Here is a 22,646-nt window from a genome sequence, read left to right on the forward strand (position 1 = left end):
AACTCCAAAATTTATATTTCATTGCCTTATCGGTAGGAATTTTTTTCTATGGCGATTCTATACAACAGTGGAGTACATTACAACCTAATTCTCAACATTTCATTCTTCTTGCAGACTATTTTATTCGTACATAGCAGCACGTTCGGCGTTGTAATGAAGGTACCCAATGTTTAGTTTTAATACTAGAATAATCTATATTATAAAATTGAAAGTGACTGTGTTTGTGACTCTTAATCTCTTGAACCGCCCAACTGGTCTCGCTCAAATTTCTGTCGTAAATGCAGCTCTGGCCTGGGAGTGTTTTTAGCTATTCACTTTGACGGTACAACTTAGGGGAGGGGGAGATATAAAAAATAAATAAAACCTAATAAGTCTTGAACCAAACAACCGACCTCGATCAATCTTTCAACATAGATAAGGTTCGGGCCTGGAATGTTTTTTATCATTTCACTTAGACGTAGCAACGTAGGAGAGGGGACGGAAATATACTAAAGTCAAAAACTTTAAAACAAAAATGACTATGTTCGTGAGTTAATAACGCTTGAACTACAGGATCGATCTCAATCAAATTTTCAACATAGATGAGGTTCGAACCTGGGAAGATTTTTATCGTTTCACTTTGATGGTAGATCTTAGGGGAGGAGGAGGAGAGGAGGGGAAATATATGAAAATGAATAAAACGTAATTAACTCTTGAACTACCTGACCGATCTCGATCAAACTTTCAAGATAGATAAGGTTCGGGCCTGGGATGTTTTCGTTATTTCACTTTTACGGTGCAACTTAGGGGAAGGGAAGATATATGTTAAAAATATAAAAATAAAAGTGACCGTCTTTGTGACTTCATCACGCTTAAACCACGCGACCGATCTTAACGAAATTTTCAACAGAGGTTCGGACCTGGGGTGGTTTTTATCATATCACTTTTACGGTGGATCTTAAAGGAGGGGGAGGAGAGGAGAGGAAATATATGAAAATGAATAAAACGTAATAACCCTTGAATTACTTGACCGATCTCGATCAAATTTTCAACTTAGATGAGGTTCGGGCCTGCAATTTTTTAATATTTTTTCTTTGACGGTAGAGCTTACAGTAAGGGGAAGGGAAGGGGAGATTTATATATAAAAATAAATGAAAATTAACTCGAACCACTCAACCATCTTGATCAAATTTTCAATATAGGTGACGTTTGGGCCTGGAATAATTTTTGTCATTTAACTTTGACGATTCAACGAAGGGGAGGGGGAGATGCATGTAAAAAATTAAAATGAAAGTGACTGTCTTTGTGACTTCATCGCTCTTAAACCATTCGAGCGATCTCGATCAAATTTTCAATATAAATGAGGTTCGAGCCTGAGATGGTATATATTAACTTTGACGATACGACTCAGGGGAGGAAGGAGTTCAAAATAAATAAAACTTAATAACTCTTGAACCAAACGATCAATCTGGATCAAATTTTTCACATAGATGAAGTTCCGACCTAAGATATTTTTTATCATTTCACTTTGATGGTAGGACATAGGGTTGGGGGATAGTAGGGGGAGATATATAAAAATAAATAAAACTTAATAACTCTTAAACCACCGGACCGATCTCGATCAAATTTACAACCTAAATGAAGTTTAAACCTGTGATGGGTTTTACCATATCACTTTCACGGTGTAATTTAAGGGTGGGGGAAGAGGAGAGAGATTTAAAAATGATCGAAAAAGACCGATATTAGTGTCGCATCCAGTTTTCGAGGTCGCTAAGATGAACAGCGATACTTCTGATGACGTTTAAATCCAAATTCAGTTCCGCAACTTGGGGGATGAGGAAAATATATGAAAATGATCGAAATGAAAAATATTAGTTTCGAATTCATGGTTTTCGGGGGTCGGGTTTTGATATAATAGAAAATGACTGATATCAAAAAGCGCTTTAGCAATAGTAAAAAGTGACTAACGAAACTTATTACTATTTTTTCTTAATTTAACCCAGCGAAGCGGGTAATTGATGCTAGTAATATATAAAAAGATATCCCAGGTCATGTTTTAATGGAATTGATTTTTATGAATTTTAATGGAAAATAGAATGCATACTATATATATATATTGAGATGTTACTTTAACGAAAGGAGTATTTATATGAAATAAAATTTTACTTTAATGAATTGAGAATATATATATATATATATATATATATATATATATATATATATATATATATATATATATATATATATGAGATAAAATTTGATCTTATAAGATATGTAAAGAAGAATTATGTGGAGTTGTTAGGTACCGGATTGATATGATGTCTGCTGCTAATGATAAAATATCTCCATCAATCTTTATAGTCTTCATAAATCCGAGAAATGGAAATGGAAAAGAGAATTTTTCCTTATACTGCTATATCGGTATATTATTAAGAATAAAACTGAGAATGTTAATACTTGTATCCTACTTTTAAGATATGTGAATGAGGAAGAAGTATCCTGATATTGTTAATAATAATAATAATAAATACATTAAAATTTCACCATATCGACTGTAATATATAAATCTTGACAATTTGGAAAAATGAGTGCATATCTATGTGTCCAATTTGTTTAAACTCTGTAATAAGAATTAGTCACAAATCAGAATAATACTCATGGAATATTTTATTTTTATCTAAATTAATATTGTAGTTACTCAATAGTATTCTTATACATGGAAAATCAAAGTCACGGTGTAAAATGTCCGTGCAATGTGATTGTCATCAAGTTGTAATTTGCCCATATTTCCTTAGCACTTACCTGATTCTTCTGATCGTATAAAATATAATCAAATTCGAATTTGTCGACGTTTATATCAACGTGGTGGCGACCCAAAAGTAACAGTTTATCACAACCTTCAGAAATATACTTATGCGCAAGCTTTACGAAATTGTAGTTTGGTCTTGGAGTGTGACAAATGCTACACAGCAAAAAATGAGGTGTTGAAACAACACAAAATGGCTACCACTTCAGCGTGTTACTTGTGTGTTAATTCAGTACCAAGTGCATCGCCTTCAGAGCATATCAGATATTATGGTTACCGGCTGTGAGTATTTGCATTGGCTTTTATTGTTTGGTATGAGCAAAGCTTTCCAAAATATTGCATTTATGGCAAGTAACTAATAACATTCTGTTTTCTGTAATCGGTCACAATAATATTGTTTTAAACCTGTGAATCATCTGACAACAGTTACACGGATAGCAGTGCTTCCATCTGTTTTCTTTATCTGTTGTTCTTGTGTCTTAGCACGTAAGAACAGAAAATGGTAGAACTGTCCCCTATGTAACTGTTGTCAGACGATTCACAGGTTTACATCAATATTATTTTGACTGATTACAGAGAACATAGAACATTATTCGTTACTTGGTATAAATGCCCAATATATTTCTCAAAGCTTTGCTCATACCAAACAATAAATACAAATGTAAATTCTCTCAGATAGTAATGAGTTATTTCTAATATGCTCGGAAGGCGATGTGCTTGGTGCTGAATTAACACAACTAACACGCTAAAGTGGTAGTCATTTTGTGTTGTTTCAACACCTCATTTTTTGCTGTGTACTGTCGCGCACTCTCCCATCTGCGAGCGGCCATTACGAAAAAGCGTGATGTTGACGATGAGCTTTTCCTCCGGCACAACGCAAAAGCGCAAGTGGCGAACAAACAATTGCCAAACTTAGCTCTTGGGTGTGGAAAATTATAAAGCATCCTCCTTCTAGTCCGGACCATACCACTAGTGATTACCATCTTTGTGGTCCAATGAAGAAGCTGCTGGTAGGATAAAGGTTCAGGAACGACGCTGAAATGGAGGACGTTATTCATCTTGGTTCCGTGAGCAGATGACCGTCTTATACGCAGCGAATATCGAGAAATTTCCATTAGGGTGGAAGTGCCTTAACAGGTGCGGTGATTGTGTGGGGAAAATAGAGGTTCGTGGAAAATTGTGTGTAGCTCTCGCCTTCGGTGCGAGCGGTCCCGGGTTCGATTCCCGGTGGGGTCACTCGGTCGAAACAGTGTAACACACTTTTTCAGGCCAGCCACCCTAAATGAGGTTTTGGCTGGGTTTTCCTCATTCATACCAGGCAAATGCCGGGGTGGTACCTAACATATAGGTCCCAGACCACTTCCTTCCTTCCCTTTCCCCGGATTGTGTGCTCGCCGAGAGACGTCATCCCTCAAATCGTGAAGGGCTAAATGGCCTTAGATGCCGAAAGCCCAGAAGTACAAATCCTAAATCCTAAAATTGTGTGTATCTTGTTTCAAGTTTATCGTTTGTAACCTGGCATTAAATTCATAGGCACAAAGTGTTTTCATTTCTTTCCCTCGTATATTAAGTTGAAATATATAATGAATGCAGGAATAACAGAAATTTTTAATTTTTGAAATGAATGTAGTTCATCATATGCTGTTCAGTTTGTACATGTAGTGCCAAATATTGTTTAATCTCTGTTTTTTGAAATATAAATATTTCATACGTAAATGATACCCATACATCTTACCTCCATTGAAACCTGTTCTTACCTAGTCTTGACAATCCTGAGAGTACTCAGCGAAAATTTGATATTTAAGCTGTTTACTTAAACCTATAGCAGGGTAATACAGAAGAGCAAGATGAGTATCTTTTGAATTATTGAGCAGTTTATTTATTTTCTGTTTTACTTTGTTAAATTTTGTCGACACAGATTATTCAAAGTTTAATAGTTTATCAACAAAAATTCAAATCTTGTTTTTGTGTATATTTAGGTTGATGTAAATGAAACATCCATCCCTGGTGTGTCATTTTCAGAGGTCGAGAAATGAGAACTAAACTATCTGGTTGATCAAAATTGTCGCCATCTGCAGCCAAACACTCTTGCTGTCGCCCAGCCAACGGTTAAATTCCGTGGCAAAAGAAATTTGGAGTCTACAATGTGAAGAAATCCTCAACCGCACATTGCATCATCTTCCCTTCCCAAAAAGTCTTCCAGATGCCGAAAGAGATGGTAGTCGTGTGCCGCATGCAACCTTTCATTTGTTTTTCTGTGGCCCTCGGTTCATCCAAACTCAACTCGAAAACGAAAATCCAGTGAAATGGGTATCCCAGTATTTTGAGTTTTTACGTCCCATAGTTATGCCGGCTAGCCTAAAGGAGACGGTGATGATGAAGAATGAATGAAATGGTGGAATAAAAAAAGTGGGAGAGCCCCGAGGAAACCCACGCACACGGTGTTTGTCCAATACAAAGTTCACTTGGCGCGAAATGGGATCAAACCAGGGACCCCAAGCACCAGAGGTGAACGCTCTACCACTGAGTCACCGCGGCCCCGGCCCCAGTATTTTACAAATACCAGTATTTCAATCGACTGGAAGCCTTCGAAATGTGGGTGTGGAGAAGAATGGAAAGAATTAGTTGGGTCGAGCGGAAAACGAATGAGAGAGTGTTAGAAATGGTGGGTGAGAAAAGAACACTTTTAGATATTATTAGGAAGAGGAAGAGAAACTGGTTGGGACATTCCCTAAGAAGAGATTGTATTATGAGGGACGTCCTAGAGGGTATGGTGGCGGGAAAGAGAGGGAGGGGGCGAAAGAGACTACAATTAATGGATGATATTAAAACAGAAAGATCATACGCGAAGACGAAAAGGTTAGCGGAGGACCGTGGAGCATGGAAGCTTCTCAGCTGCGGCAAGTGACCTGCCAATAAAGGCAGAATACCTATGATGATGATGAGTATTTCAATTAGCTTTTCCCAGAAACTCCCAGATTTTAATCGGGTGTGATTTTCTGCTCGACAGTACGTATCAGTGTGAGCAACTTTTACCACTTATGAAAAGGAACAAGTACCCGGCGAGATCCAGTTAACAGACATTCATGCATGACCTCTGTTCTGAAAATCGCAGGTGCAGGTGGCGTGTCTAGAGATATCTAAAAGCTAGTTGCAAGAAAAAAATGCTAGTCATCGGGAATGAAACGATAGGTATACATCTGGTATCGGATTTCCGCAAGTTCCTTCTATTTTTAAGGGACTTTACAGTATTAGATAAGATGTTATGTATTTTCTAACTCTTTTAATACATCACTAAGTATTTTTTTTTTATTTATTTATTTCTTTCGGCCTGCATTATATATTCTGGTGATATTTGCCCACTTTAGATACTGAGTTTGACATACCTGATATAGAGGTTTTGGAAACTTCTGGATTTCGATCAAAATCCAATCATTGTCCTTACTGTTTAAGATTAGCAGATGCATTTTTCATCAGAAGTGGCAATTCGATGGAGGAAGCTTTCCCATTTATTCCTTATATACAGATAACTGCACGCCTCCAGACTACGATTCTTGTTGACCGGTGTCAACTAATGTAGCACTCATAAATCAAACGTTTTCGCCTTACCGATTGCACGAAGGCGCTGTACGATAGTGATATAGTGTATGATTAACTCGTCTGCAATGGCACGAACACTTCAACAGTTTGCTTCCATGGTGTTCTGAGGAGCTCATTCGAACATAATGTTGATCATTGTCCACAAGGCTTACGTGGATATTCATTGCCAGTTGATATAACCGTTCTTCAGACGGAAAGAATAAGGTTTGTGGAAAACATTTGAAAGATAAATGCGTACTCCGTTAGGATACGTATTTCACTCAAAGTGAAATGATAACTCAATGACCCCAGCTATGTTCAAAAGTTCTTTTCAAACTGTTCGTTCGTTTCGTCACATGGAGTTTATTATGAATACAAGATCCGAAATTGAAATATAGAAGTTGCCCCATTCCCTATCCCTCCTTGCCTCCGCCTTCTCTTAGAGGCAGAATTTTTATAAACTCTGGGACACGCATCCATATATTTTTAATGAGTAGTTTATATGCCCAGTTTTCCAACTTTCTAATGCGAGGAGCTTAAGAGATTTTTCATTTTTTGGAAAACATTTCGAAACCCCTCCTTCCTCCTCAGGATATGTATTGCAATCAAAATCAGCTCGAAGAGAGTGCTTGTTCAAAATTTTAAACGGTTAGTGTATGATTAACTCTCTTTGCTTGATTAAATAATAAATAACAATTTCGTGTTAGACTTCCAAACTATGCTATGCATAAGTGTCGGAAGTCTTACAGAACGGCTTTGTACGTCTATCGAGATATCGATATAGAGCGGTTTTCTACAATCGATTCAACGTTCCAAAGATAGATTCTATCTCCTCCGGTAAATCTCTAATCAGACTGAAAGTGGTTCAAATAAGTCATTTTTCATTTTAACGTTTATCCCCATACAACGAAAACGCTAACAGATAGCAAGACGCGGTTTTTGCAAACTATTCAGGTTATTAAGACATATGATGGCTATCCACAACATTCTGCTATTCAAATTTATTTACGATTTCAATACTGATTTCTGTAGAACAAGAACGGCAAATGCTCCTAAGATGCTGCTTTTGCAATCGCTTTAGCGTCCCAAGAATAAGTTCCATCTGCTCTGTTACCGCTCTGTTCAAACCAGAAGTGGTTAAAATCTGCCACTTCCAGTTTCAAGTTTATCGCCATAGATCGAAAACAGTAAAAGGTAGCAAGAAGTGGTTTCTTGCAAACGATTCAACGTACCAAGAGAACATATCACGACTATATAGAACACTGTACCAAAATCGGAAGTAATTCAAATTTACTGTTACTTCCGGTTTCAATACTGATTCCAGTAGAGCAAATCGATTTTTTTTTTTCAATCGATTCAGCGTCCCAAGAATAAGTTCCATCTGCTCCGGTAACCCTCTATTCAAACGAGATGTGGTTAAAATTAACCATTCCAGTTTCAACGTTTATCGCCATAGAACGAAAACATTACTAGATAGCAAGAAGCGTGTTTTGCAAACGATTCAGCGTCTCAAGACAACCATTATCACTAAAGACCAGATAGGCATTAAAAACCTGGAAAATAGGCACTTAAAATTTAAAAAATAGGCACTAAAATAACTCGAAATAATGAAGATAAATACTCAATACAATTAAAAAATAAATTCATGTCATAGATAATATTCGAAGAATATAGAAACATGCCTGTTTGTTATATCTTCTTTTACTCTATATGGAAAAACGAAACTTAACATATATTCCATGTATATTTGGTAAATACATTCTATACAGCACTTTATCACTACACACAACAGCCCAAATTTTATACATTTTATCAATACACACAGCAGTCCAACACTTTATCAGTAAATATAACAGTCAAAAGTTTTACGGCATCTTATTACTATAAACAGCACTTATATTTGTCAGAAGAGGCAGAATCCTTTCTTGACACACTAAATTAAAAGTTTTTCTCAATAAAGTCTTATTTTGAAGAAAATGCACAGAATAGGCAACATTAGGCACTAAAGCAATTAATTAGACAGGAAGGGCCGAAATAGGCAAAATAAAATTAGCTTAAATTGAAACTATAACCCTCAATTTAAACTTTCAAACGTTATTTCTAATCATATCTGTAATATTAAAGAATAGGCATTTTGCCTAACATCCGGTCTCTATAATTGTCACTATGCACAACACTATCGAAATCGGAAGTGGTTCAAATTTACTGTTACTTCCAGTTTCAATAGTTATTTCTGTAGAGCAAAAACTGTAAACGCTATCAAGATTCTTTTTTTTTTTTTTTTTTTTTTTTAACTGATTCAGCATCCCAAGAATAGGTTTTATCTTATTTAGCCCTATGTTCAAACTGGAAGTGGTTGAAATAATTATTTTTGATGTCAACATTTATCACAATAGAAGAAAAAACAGTAATGCATGGCCTTTTGATATGGATTCAGCGTCTGAGGAACAGGTTCAGTCTTAACCTTGTTACTCTATTGCGACCAGTACTTATAAATGTACTATTACAAGTTTGAATTCACATAGTTTGGAAGTCTTAGTTTCACACTGTGAAATGATACTCATTTGGTTATTATATATATGATTTATTTATGTAATATAATATTTGTACTGCTATTAAAATATCTTAATAAAGGGAGCAAGTCTAATCGCTTTGTCTACTACAAGTGTGGATATGGCAAAGCAATTTCTATAGTAAAGAAGTCATCCAATAGATAAGTAATAAAAAGAAGGTAAAAATAAAATTCCTGATGGTTTATCACTTTGATTACAGGATATCTGCTGGGGAAGGTGAAATTAAAAAGAACGAATATTATACTGCAGGTTAAAAGTGACAAACAGATGTTGGTATTATGATTTATTGAGAATAATGTGTCAGTTAAGGTATGCATTTTTTCTTATAGGCATCAATTTTGTTCAGGGTTATAGAGGTTTATTGATCTTGTTTTGAATTGTATGTATTTTGTTTGTAGGCATTGGTGTGATCAAGGAGATAACCTGAAGAGGTACAGTTGGATGGAACATGATGGGAGAAACTTCGGAGTTCAAGAGATTGAAGATGGACCATTTCTCATTGTTACTTCTTTCGTAAAGCGATTAGGTGGTTCCCATGGTGGCGACTGGACGGCTAGAATTAGTGTAGAGACGAATGTAAGTTGTTGACTTAGCTTTCATAGTTTTACACGGAGAGATAGGATGTTAGATATGTAGTAGGTATTTCCGTGGTGCGTGTACATGCAACTGGAAAAAAACTACGCTGGTACTCACTGCCTATTCCATAATCCAAGCTACATAATCAACCGAGGCGGCGCCTGCTACTACAAGTACATCATCTATATCCCACATTAAATCGATTTTAGCTTAATAATCGAACGACCGTGAGACTAGAGACACTACAAAAGTGGAACTAGTGATCAGACAACCTTCACTCTACCAAGGCTGGATGCAGACTGATCTATCGCGCACGTCTGTGCAAAGATGGTAGCGCTGCCCCCCTCTCCCTACTTTACGCACATGACCAATCGGACATTACTTTCCAAACACGCCTCGTAAATTTAAGATGGAGTTCATCTGTATATCGGTGCTTTCATCAGACACATCATATCTCATGTGTAATGAAAAATATAATGTGCCTGAAGAAGGCAGTGGCACATTGCCGAAACTTTAATACAGATTGATAATAGTGAATGTATGCTGTGGGTGAGATTTTATTTAAATTAAACTTGCTTAACCATACTGCTTCTATTTCCTTTATCGCCACCTGCTTCTACGTTTTACATTTATCTCGCCGTTTCTTTTATTCTCCTTAATTTCACATTGCGTTTTATGAACTGTTTTGTGTTAAGAATATAAATTTTGTCAAGAATTTTAATAATCAGTTCAGTTACTTCGGCATTGCGATTCCAGAAAACTTCTTGCACTTTCAAGCATTCAGCTCTTTCCTGGAGCCTTGTTCACGGAGAATAAAATTACATTATTCATACTCCAGGGGAGAACTGAAAACTTGTAAATGCAAGAATTTTCAGAAATCACAATTTCAGGTAAATTAAATTATTATATTATCTTATTTCTACTTCTACCATTCTTTCTACACACTTTCTGTTAGTTCTCTTTCTCTTGAAACTGTACTGATTCACTTGGCTGAGGTTCTTCCCTCGTATCGTTCATAAATGTCTTAATAGTGAAAAAACTGTTCTGTCTCTTATATTCTTTGTCTCTGTCTCTACTAATTTGCTCTTTTTACACTGTACCTGTAAACCATTTAAGACATGAGAAAGATAATAACTGGAAATAAATTATCTCGTTAGTTTTATTTGGTTTAACAAGAAAACTGATTAATATCACGATAACATCCTACTGGCATCCTTCATGGAACATTGATTTCGCAAATTGAGTGAAGGCTTAAAAATATTTATCAGGTAGCATTCCATCACTAGGTATACCTGCTTTCAAAATTAACGAAAAATGTAGGAAATTATAATTTTTATTTTAAGTGTGTGTTCATGCAATATGGCGACACTCCTTTGCAAATCTTTAACGTTAGAAATGTTATTATTACATTGTTTTTGTGGCATTTTTGCTTCTATTTAACCTGTATTTTCTTAAATTATCCTACAAGACGAATGTCAAGAAGAAAAAAGGCCGATTTAAAAAAATGTTAGAAGAAATTTATTGTGATTGATACACAATTACATACCTTAGCTATTTTCGATGTAGTCACCGTAAACCTAATCAGACATTTCTGGTAGCGTAGCATAAGCTTGAATATACCAGCTGTGTAAAAATCTGCCGCCTGAGAGTTCAACTAGTCCAGAACTCATGTCTTGGGCACTTCACTGTTGTTGAAACGCTTCGATGGAAACTACTTTTTCACGGGATGAAAAAGAAAGAAATCGCTGAGGGCAAGATTGGGGCTGTAAGCGGTGATTGAATGTTTCCCATTGAAATCTCTGAATTGTCTCAATTGTACAAGCAGCTATATGGGTGGACGTTGTCATGGATCATAATTCCAGAGCGTAGCATTCCTCACCGCTGATTTTGTATGGCAGGTCGCAAATTTTCAGTTTTTGGCAATATACATACACTGTAATTGTTCGTCCTGGTTCCGAGAATGATATAAGAATCACACACCCTTTTGGTTCGAAAACATGGTTGCCATGGTTTTGCGAACTGATGGTGTAGGTTTGAATTCCGTAGCTTTAGGAAAATCAGAGTTCCACCATTGTATTGGCAGATGCTTCGTCTCCCAGTGGCGTACTATATGCAGATTCCACTATGTGAAAAAAGAAGCCATCCTCATTCTCCCCCCAGCAAGCCAAAAAATCACGTGTAGTCATTATTCTTTGCTCTTTGTGAGCGTTTGTCAGCGTTTATGGCACCCATCTCGCACTCAGTTTGTGATAACCCAGCTTTGTCAATCACAGTTCGATGCACTATTTTCGCAGACACTTCTAAAAACTCTTTGGTGAATTCAGTTACTGTGATCTGGCGATTAGATCGCACTTTCCCGTTAACGCGTTCCAACAGATCGTTCGTCTGAATACGGCTCATTGCTACGCTTATCATCATAAACATTTGAATGCCTCTCCCGAAACTTTGCACCTTGCCTGACCTTCCCTTCACTCATTACTGTCAGTCCAAAAGAAACTTTGCACCTTGCCTGACCTTCCCTTCACTCATTACTGTCAGTCCAAAAGAAACTGCACCTTGCCTGACCTTTCCTTCACTCATTACTGTCAGTCCAAAAGAAACTTTGCACCTTGCCTGACCTTCCCTTCACTCATTACTGTCAGTCCAAAAGAAACTTTGCACCTTGCCTGACCTTCCCTTCACTCATTACTGTCAGTCCAAAAGAAACTGCACCTTGCCTGACCTTTCCTTCACTCATTACTGTCAGTCCAAAAGAAACTTTGCACCTTGCCTGACCTTCCCTTCACTCATTACTGTCAGTCCAAAACAAACTTTGCACCTTGCCTAACCTTTCCTTCACTCATTACTGTCAGTCCAAAAAATGGCATACAATTCGTGATGGTTGTCAGTTACATTCTCTCTTTTGGCGTTCAGAAATCGTATGACATCCGACATCACATTTGGCGATATTTTGCATTACTGCAGCAATTTCACCTTACTGCTACTCTTACATACGCAACGCCATTTGGAAGATTCTATTTGTCTATATATTACAAGCTCAGAATAGTAGGACATGCTTGTGTGCATGCTCAGTTTCTTCAGTCTTGTTGCCAACCCCCCCCCCTTTTTATGTGGCTCGTACGTGATGCAAATTGATGAATTGATTAGTAGTTCATTATTTTCTGTGAGTATTTGAAGTTCAAATAAAGTATAAAGAAATTACTAACCTCCTTGGTATTTGTGTGTAGACAATATCGTTTCAACATCAAAATTTTGAATATTTAAGTCGTGTATCCATCGTCAAGATCCAATAATTAGTGTCCGAAAATTAAGTATCCTAAATATTGATGTGAAAAAGGCATTGCTATACAGGAATAACAAAAAAGTTCATAATTTATATATATATATATATATATATATATATATATATATATATATATATATATATACAGGGTGTTTCAGATAAAACGTCCAGTGCTTATATATCCGAAATGGCTGAGAATAAAAAGATGAAACAAAAACTGAGATAGGAAAATGTCATAGGGCGCATCACATGGTGTTGTTGTGGTGACCCCCAGGGCCATCCTTCAAGGGGGCCCAGGGGCCAACTTCAAATTTTCAAATTGGAACCTGTATTGAATCATACCTCATCCAATAGTACCTGAAAAACGAAACAACTTTTGTAGGAAACAATTTTCGATTTGGGCCACCGCTTTCAAAATGGCCGCAAAAAGTGGGTCCTATATCAGATAAAACGTCCAGTGCTTATAAATCCGAAATGGCTGAGAATAAAAAGATGAAACAAAAACTGAGATAGGAAACTGTCATAGGACAAATCAAATGGTGTTATTGTGGAGACCCCCAGGGCCCTCCTTCAAGGGGACCCAGGGGCCAACTTCAAATTTTTAAATGCGAACACTTATTGAATTATACCTCATTCAATAGTCCTTGAAATACGAAACAACTTTTGTAGGAAACAATTTTCGATTTGGGCCACCGTTTTCAAAATGGCCGCAAAAAGTGGGTCCTGTATCAGATAAAACGTCCAGTGCTTATAGGTCTAAATCAGAAACGGCTGAGAATAGAGAGATGAAACAAAAACTGAGATAGAAACGATGATAAAGCATATCAAGTAATGTTGTTGTGGTGACCCTCAGGAAAGTCCGTGAAGGTGCTCAGGTGCCAACTTCAAACTGATACATGACTTTTTGCGGCCATTTTGAAAACGGTGCCCCAAATCGAAAATTGTTTCCTACAAAAGTTGTTTCGTATTTCAAGGACTATTGAATGAGGTATGACTCAATACATGTTCCCATTTAAAAATTTGAAGTTAGCCCCTGGGCCCCCTTGAAGGAGGGCCCTGAGGGTCACCACGACAACACTATGTGATGCGCCTTATAACATTTTCCTATCTCAGTTTTTGTTTCATCTTTTTATTCTCAGCCATTTCGGATTTATAAGCACTTGACGTTTTATCTGATATTGGACCCACTTTTTGCGGCCATTTTAAAAACGGTGGCCCAAATCGAAAATTGTTTCCTACAAAAGTTGTTTCGTTTTTCAAGTACTATTGAATGAGGTATAATTCAATACGTGTTCGCATTTAAAAATTTGAAGTTGGCCCCTGGGTCCCCTTGAAGGAGGGCCCTGGAGGTCACCACAACAACACCATGTGATGCGCCCTATGACATTTTCCTATCTCAGTTTTTGTTTCATCTTTTTATTCTCAGCCGTTTTGGATTTATAAGCACTGGACGTTTTATCTGAAACACCCTGTATATTAAAAATGTTACGTATATTTCATCTTATGAGCATTGAAAATTAAGGTTAGTGCTGATATAAACTCGATATTTCTTTCTTTCGTAAGAATATTATCAAAGAAATACAGGCTCAAAACTTTATCTTGTTCCCTCTCCCTCCCTCAGGTGCTGATCCTCTTGGGAACATCTTTTCACTTTGCAATATTTCTGTCCACTCTGGGATCGTTTTCAAACGCATGTGTGACATAAGCCGGAATCTCTCTTTGGTTACATTAGATATATATTGCCATAGTCTATAAAAGGAAAGGAAGTTTTAAGTAACAGGAAGTGTTACAATCATTTTACTTACAGATGACAGTAATTCCTTTTCCAGGAATTACAGTTATTTGTAAAGTAAAATGATAGTAAGAATTCCTGAACATGCCAATATATTGTAGCAAAAATTGGTTGAACATAAGGATTTTCGTACAAGAGGTTATTGAAAGAAGTGTTTCGACACAAAACTTACAAGTGTTTAGTAGAATCAATAAGAGTGTTTGCGGAATATTTGTTGATTTTTTCTTTTGCAGGTAATGGAATTAAATATTAATGTAACCACAATAAAATTCCGGCTGATGTCACATGTGGTTGAGCACGGTCCCAAAGAGGACTGAAATATTGCGATGTGACATAATGTCCTAAAGATCATAATCTGGGGGCACAAGATAAAATTTTGTGTTTTCAACTAGGTATCCAAGATCATACTACTTTAATTAAGGAAACATAAGGTTTTGTGTTAATTTTAATTTCGGAAGCGCATTTTTGTTTGGTTCTGGAACATTTTTTCTTGGTAGTAAAATGAGGATTAATTTATTATATTTCCTTGTCTGTTTCGTAGGCATCCGAAGTAGCTGGTGAACAAGTGTCTTTATTGTTTTATACCGCCATTGAGGAAAAGACGAAAGGTTGGATTAAACCCAGTGTCGGAAGCAAGTACATTACAGGAGTGACTGGACAGAGCAGTGGTTTAGGGATATTTACTCTTCGGTTCTTTAACCGTTCCTCAATTTTACATGAATCGTATTTGAGCACTGTAGCACCGGGATTACATCTTCTGAAAGAAACCGTGATCTCATCTCTTCGTGTTGTCTCAGATAAGAAGACGAAGAAACAATATATTTCTCTTCCTGGTGAAGTGTTTCGTGGCGACGATAAAATGCGGGAACCTAATTTTGTGATAACTCAAGTGACTGCCCAAGTGCCTTTCACAATTGATGTGGCCTTTGAGTCTGCTAGTTTCAGAGATCTCCCCGGTGCTCTAGTTGGAGAAACCTATGAGTGGGAATTAGAACGACACAGACGCAATTTTAACTTAAAATTCGAGGAAATATTTCATCTTAAGGAAAAGGGAATTGATGAGGGTAAAATCAAGTTCGCTAAAGCAGCGTTGAGTAATTTAATAGGTGGGATAGGGTACTTCTATGGAAGTTCACAAGTCCAGTCCAAGCATACCAACGGTCCAGTTCCATATTGGAAAGCTCCATTGTATACAGCTGTTCCATCACGAAGCTTCTTTCCGAGGGGATTCTTGTGGGACGAAGGATTTCATGGACTTCTGATATCAGTGTGGGATCTTGAAATTGAACTAGACATCATAAGTCATTGGTTTGATCTAATGAATATAGAGGGCTGGATTCCTCGAGAACAAATATTGGGGTCAGAGGCTGAAAGTAAAGTTCCGAGTGAATTCGTTGTCCAAAGAAACACAAATGCAAACCCACCGACATTCTTTTTGACGCTTCACTTCATCCTGAATAAAGTTGTTAATGAGCTTTCCGAGGAACATTATCATTTCCTTCATAGGTTGTTTCCACGTGTCCAAGCCTGGTATGATTGGTTTAATAACACGCAACAAGGTCCTATTGGTAGTACATACAGATGGCGTGGTAGGGATGCGGAGACGAAGCGAGAGCTAAATCCCAAAACTCTGACCTCAGGGCTGGATGATTATCCCCGAGCATCACACCCCAGCGCAGAAGAGCGACATCTGGATCTTCGGTGCTGGATGGCTCTGTCAGCTGTAACAGTGGCCGAAATGGCCAAGTTACTAGCACGAAATGGTTTAAAATATGCGAACACATTCTATTATTTGAGTGACAATGATTTGTTAGATGAAGTTCATTGGTCTTCTGAGGGTCAGATGTATGCTGACTACGGTTTACATACAGATGAAGTGGCCTTAAAACGTCCCCCATCACGACCACCTGCACCAGGACACCCAGCACCGAAACTTGAAATGGTACGAGTGACTTCGAAACAGCCTCAGTTGCAGCATGTAAACTCTTTCGGGTATGTGAGTTTGTTTCCGTTTCTGCTTCATCTTGTGAATACTAATTCAGTGAAACTAGGCAAAATACTAGAGGACATTCGAAATCCTAACTTACTTTGGACAAAGTATGGTTTGCGTTCATTATCGAAAACCTCACCATTTTACATGAAGCGCAACACGGAGCACGATCCGCCATATTGGCGTGGACAGATTTGGATTAATATAAACTATTTAGCTGTGCGAGCGCTGCATCATTATGGTACCGTGGAAGGCCCATATAAAGAAACTGCATTTAAAATATACCAAGAACTGCGAGAAAACCTCATAAACAATATGTACAAAGAATACAAAAGGACAGGTTATATTTGGGAACAATATAGCGGCGAAACTGGTGAAGGAATGGGTTGTAAACCGTTTACAGGATGGTCTTCGTTGATAGTGCTAATAATGGCTGAGATATTTTGATGATAAGATTGAGAGTGAAATAAGACAGGGGTTTAATAGTTTCACATTAACTAAAACATAGATAACAAATTGAACAGAGTTGAAAAACAATGAAAGTAAAAACTGCGATTACTAACACGAAGGTTAGTACATTTTAGTTATGCAGGTTTTGCATTAAGAAATTTTTTGTTTCTTCTTTCTAAGGAATCTGCTTTTGTGTACGTATTTTTTGTTGGATTAATCACTGTTCAATTTGATGTTGGTTTGCAATATATATTAGATACAATGTTTTCTTTTAGTTTGTCAAACTGAATAGAATTGCTTTTGATTGGAGAGGTCTCTGTGCGTGTGTGCTCAATTAATATTTTCTGTATTGTTATAATTGAAATCTGGCAAATTTAATAGTTTAGAGCTATCCAGTAACACAGTGTAACATCAGAATTTCGCGAACTGTTAAATTGAAAACTGATGTACTCTTTCTCATGGTTTTATATACTTTAGTTTTTTTAAGAAGCCAACACGATTGGTTTGTTATATGTTAATCACTGCAGGATTTTGAGATTCAAACTCGTCTACGAAAGGTCTAGAATTATTTCTAAACAAGCTAAAAAAAATTATACTCTTATTTAAGAATGTAACGTATTTCACGAAGGCTTTGCTTCGTTTGATATGGAAATTTTTAAAAAAGAAATAGACTAAGCTTAAAAAAATATATCTATTTTCTTTTAAAATGTGTCTGATAGCAATAAGTTCATTTTTTCCCAAAGAATTCAGTCATATCTAACGGAAATAAGAATCGGCCGACATGTACACTATATAAAATGTTGTTGTTATGATCTATTCGAGTCTTTCATGTTTTTTAACTTCTTTAGACCTCGAAAATCAATTTTCACTTTGTTTTCAATTGCACAGATTGCAAAGACATGTAGCATTTTGATGTAAAAATTTGTGTGTTACGTTTTGTATATTATTGTGTAAATTTTATATGTATTGAATATGGACTTAATTCTGTCCTTATAAACTGAGATCTTGCGGTGGAAGTAATCACATGACATAAAAGGTAAATTTTTACAGGAGGTCGTTTTATATTTGCGTTCTCCTATACAGTAACATTAACAGAGAAGAAGAAACTGCCTAATGAGTTAATCAGTCATACACTGAAAAAAGAATAATCCTACAGTTACTTCATCTGCCGAAAAATGGAGTTGAGATTTCCTATAATGGAGCTTTTCAATTCTGTAAAATCATAAAATCTTGAATTAAATTGGTGCCATCTATTTTTGTGCCTTTGTTTAAAGCTATTTTGAATTTCTTTCTGACGGAGATGTTTACACTGAATATAAATCTCATACACTTTTGTATCAGACCCATCCAGGTATGAATCTTAAATAAAAGATAGGCATAGACATTCCATATAGCACACGCACACCATAAATTAATCAGCTAATTTGAGCTTATAAATAAAGTCTTGTTCAAAAATAGCTTGAGCTATTCTTTCAAGACTGAAAAAAACAAACTGCATTGTACTTATCTTTCTGTTGTTAAAATAAATAGTTGAAGTAGGTGATGTGAATATAACTATGTGAGACACACCTTCATCATAGATAAATTGATTGTATTTAGACTCCTGTCTATTTTTATGGGTATTAGAAAATTGCCTGTGATGAGGCGGTTAACCTGTGATTTATTGACTGATTGTTATAAAAATTGTTGATTTTTTTTATAATTATAATTTGTTGCTTTCGCATTAAATGTTTAACATTTTTCACATTTTTGTTTCCTTTTTTTGAACTTTCACAAATATATCATTCTTATTTGTTACATTGTATAATTTTTTAACCTATGTTGAATACTCTTGGATGGTTAATGGTTAGTCTATTAACTATGTAATACGGTGAAAAAAAAATGAAATTGCTTTATATGGTTGACATTTTTCCTATGTATTATTGAAAAAGTATATATAGGGTGTAATTATAGCTTACATAATTGACCTATGACAGTTTTTCTTAAACTTATGTAGGGATGTGGTAAAGGATTTTAAAAAATCCTTGTTTATTTAAAATTGGTGTACAGTGTGATCTAAGAAAGGAAAACGAAGTAAGATTGTTTTATGGTTTATTTAGCTAAACATATTACTTCACCGTTGAAATTTAGTGGAGTGGCATAACAATAGTGAACTCACTTTTATAACGGGAGTTCTTGAGTTCGATTCCCAGTGACACGTTCGAATTATTATGTGCTGTAATTACATGAAATAGATGACGTTATCTTCAACCAGAACCAAGTATGTTTCACTTCTCTTGTCTCGCATTCGGTGGGAGGAATTTGGGCGTAAGACGAAATAAGTATAAACATCTAGAACAATAAATTAACTTTCTAGTGTCATATTTCTAGAAAGCAGTATATTAATACATTTAAATAAATTTACAAAAGATTATTTTGCAGAATGTGTTAAATAATAATAATAATAATTATAGTTTATGTGACAGTCTATTTAAATATCAATGCATCTTTATATGGGAAGACAAAATGAAGAGCGTGTATCAATAAACAAACATGTTTAACTTTATTCTATATTATTATCAGTTTAATACGTATATCTTGAATTGTATTACGTACATAAGTATTTTAAAAATATTAAATAGGCTGTACTATCCTCAATAGAAATAATAAGCAACCACCAATCAGATTTTTTTAAATAAACATGTTTATTCCATATGAACCGAAAAAATAGTGTGTGAATGGTTGCAATACCAATACGCAGGATAATTTGTATTCAGTATTCTTGAAAGCTTTTTGTTTTTGTAAATAAATAAATAAAGAAAGCAGTGATGAATATTAATCCTTAACATCGAAAATGTTATTTTATGTAAATTTTTAAGTAAGATAGTGGGTTCATTCAACTCTTTTTAAATATTTTCTGTAACGGATGTGGTTCATAAAGGTCTGACTTCTAATAGAGTGCATAGTAATTTTGTTTCAGATATATTTTCTCAATAATACTGTTATCTTACGATCATAAATTTTTGTGTGTTTGCTTAAAAAATAAAAAAAATAACGTGTAGTATCAATACATGTTCTTACCCATTAGTACTTTTGCCAAGTGAGGGAAAGAATTAAAATTTAGTCAATTAAGAATGAATCTACAAATAAACACTCAAGCTTCAGATTGCAGATCGACTATCTTCACAGTGGTTTATAGTATGAATAAGTAATGTTAAGTTTTGTAACTTGGTGCCACCATGTGTCTAGGAAAACGCCTTGAATAAAACAAGTATTATTTTTTAGTACTTTCAAAATTCAGCTTACTTGTAGGTAATTCAAAAATTGTATTGAGCTCTTTATGCTGGTCTAATGACTAGCGCGTGTTCCTTTGGTGCACGTGGTCTCGGGTCGATTTCCGGTGAGAGAACACACAAAATTAATTTATCCTCATTTACATCCATTAATCATCCGTCTCGTTTAGCGTGAAGGAAATGACCGTGGGACGTTAAACTAAAAAATATCATTTCATTTCAGAAATTGTATTGGGAATTTCGTGGAGAAAAAGAATAACAGGAATTTTCAACACTTCAGAAATCGAATAACATAGCATAATGAAATAAACATGAATAAATATATTGTTATTCAACAACTGGTTTTAGAGATAAGAAAATTATAAACAATATGAATGCATTTCTTGTCGAAATAGGCGAGAAGACCTTCTGTCTTTTGTCAATATTATGCGTGGAGGTAATGTTGTTATAGTTTTGGCTTGAAAAAAAATATTAAAAAAAAAAAAAAAAACGTTTCATAGTTAATAGTATTATTTTAGTAGCAATGGTACGCTTGTATGTTAGGATATTTTTTCAGAACATAAATTCTACCGTGTGTTCGCATTAATACATAAAACACAATTTGATAAATGCAGAGTTCAGAAATATATTTGCACACACACACATTTCTTTTGTAAGTACATTTCTAATAAGTCAACGAAGAAAACCATTGGCATTGTACTTAAGAACCTTAATGTGTCAAAGTACAGAAATTGAGAGAAGAAATTAGTGTATGACACACACGGGTTATGTATGTTAAGTATTATAATTAATGTCTTGAAGTTTTAAGAGTTTATTGTGCTGTTCACAAAACATTTCAAATACGTACACAAGAAAGTTCCAGATGAATTGGCATAATCATCTAAGTAGCTTGTAGGCAGTCTTTCACTCTCATCAGTGCTGCTATGTGCCTCCTTACGGATTCCACATGGATGTACAAACCATTCACACTGAAAAGTATGTCACGAATCTTACAGGTTAGAAAAAAAAAAAATCTCTTTTGCTCTGAAAGTGATTCTATTTGGTCGGAAATATCTCAACAGAATCTACTCGAGGATGTGGGGTCATTTCAGGATTATGAAATTTGAAGAATGTCTCCCACGACGAACCCACCAGTGATCAATGTGGAGGTGCATTATCATATTTGAAGACATTGTTGTATGGTGAACTATGGACATGAATAGGTGATGATCGTTGTATCAATGATCTTAGCGAATGTCAACTGAAGACACTTCATACAATCATAGACTGTTCTACTTGTGAGGGCATGGTGGTAGTGTTCACTTTTGGTGCTTTGGGGTTCCTAGTTCGAGCCCAGCTCCCACCAAGTAAGCTTTCTCGGGGTTCTCCCGTTTCCTACTACTTTCTTCATTCCATCCATTTCATTATTGCCGTCTCCCTTAGCCTCGATGCATAAAGGTAGTACGATAAACTAAAAAGAAAAGTTAACTTAGGAGGAAAAATGACATCTCCAGGTTCATTGTCGTGGAAGGCTAATGCCATATTCTCACACGGCGGTCTACATGAAACCGTTGGAATCCTGGCTCAGGAGCATGCAGACTGTTCAAAATCTATCATGTCGTGTAGTAATTTTGACTGCTTACTGTTAATTAACACAGCATTGTTAATGAGATCACTATTATCGTAGTGGTGCATTAAATACTTCAATGTACAAAATGTGCCAATTCATCTGCCATATGTATTTCTGTAAAGTATCAAACATTGTTTCTTTAAGTCTTATACTACAAGTAGCAGCGACTTTTTGTTCGTACACGTATACAATTACTGTTAACTAGGCGGTAACTAATGTGGAAAGTGATTCTGAATTAAATTTCGTGTAAAATTATTATTTGTACAAGGGACCAACTATTTTAGTTTCTGTATCGTTTGTGTGAAAGTGTGTTGGTTGTGATCTCACAGTTCTCTATCATGTAAATATGACCGTTACAATGATAGATAATTGAAGCTCATTCTAAAGCCTAAAATTACCTCTTGTACTATCAAGCCTTAATAGATTGTAACTTGTTTCTTGTTCTTGTGCGAAAAGTTTAAATAAATTTTTTTACAAACTTTTTTTTTCTTGATTTTGTGACATTTATCTCATTATGATTTTTTCTTAAATATATTTTGATACAACTGTGCTAGATGCTGTTACACGACCTTAACAATAATAACGAATGCAATGCGAAAGCCATCATCTACATTATAACAGGGAATATGCCTAACTTAGATATAGTGGTAGAGAGAGGGGATCCTTAGGCACTGCGTTGCGTAGAAGAAGGGTCAGCTCTCTTGTGGCTATGTGGTTAGCGTACGTGCCTTTGGCAT

General features: G+C 35.8%; 1 protein-coding gene across 5 annotated transcripts in view; it reads left to right on the top strand.

Moving 5' to 3' along the window:
• Positions 1-22,391, top strand: part of GCS1 (mannosyl-oligosaccharide glucosidase) — a 39,757-nt gene extending 17,366 nt beyond the window's left edge. For all 5 annotated transcript variants that reach the window (XM_081762972.1, XM_081762970.1, XM_081762973.1 and 2 more), the window contains exons 4-5: positions 9,336-9,513; positions 15,130-22,391. In XM_081762972.1, the coding sequence (XP_081619098.1) occupies positions 9,336-9,513; positions 15,130-17,025 (2,074 nt within the window). In that variant the 3' untranslated portion in view covers positions 17,026-22,391. The remainder of the gene's footprint in view (positions 1-9,335; positions 9,514-15,129) is intronic.
• Positions 22,392-22,646: the final 255 nt, after the last annotated feature.

The sequence above is a fragment of the Thermobia domestica genome, chromosome 1 (genome assembly GCF_964235325.1).
Source record: "Thermobia domestica chromosome 1, izTheDome1.hap1.1, whole genome shotgun sequence".
Taxonomy (NCBI): Eukaryota; Metazoa; Arthropoda; class Insecta; order Zygentoma; family Lepismatidae; genus Thermobia; species Thermobia domestica.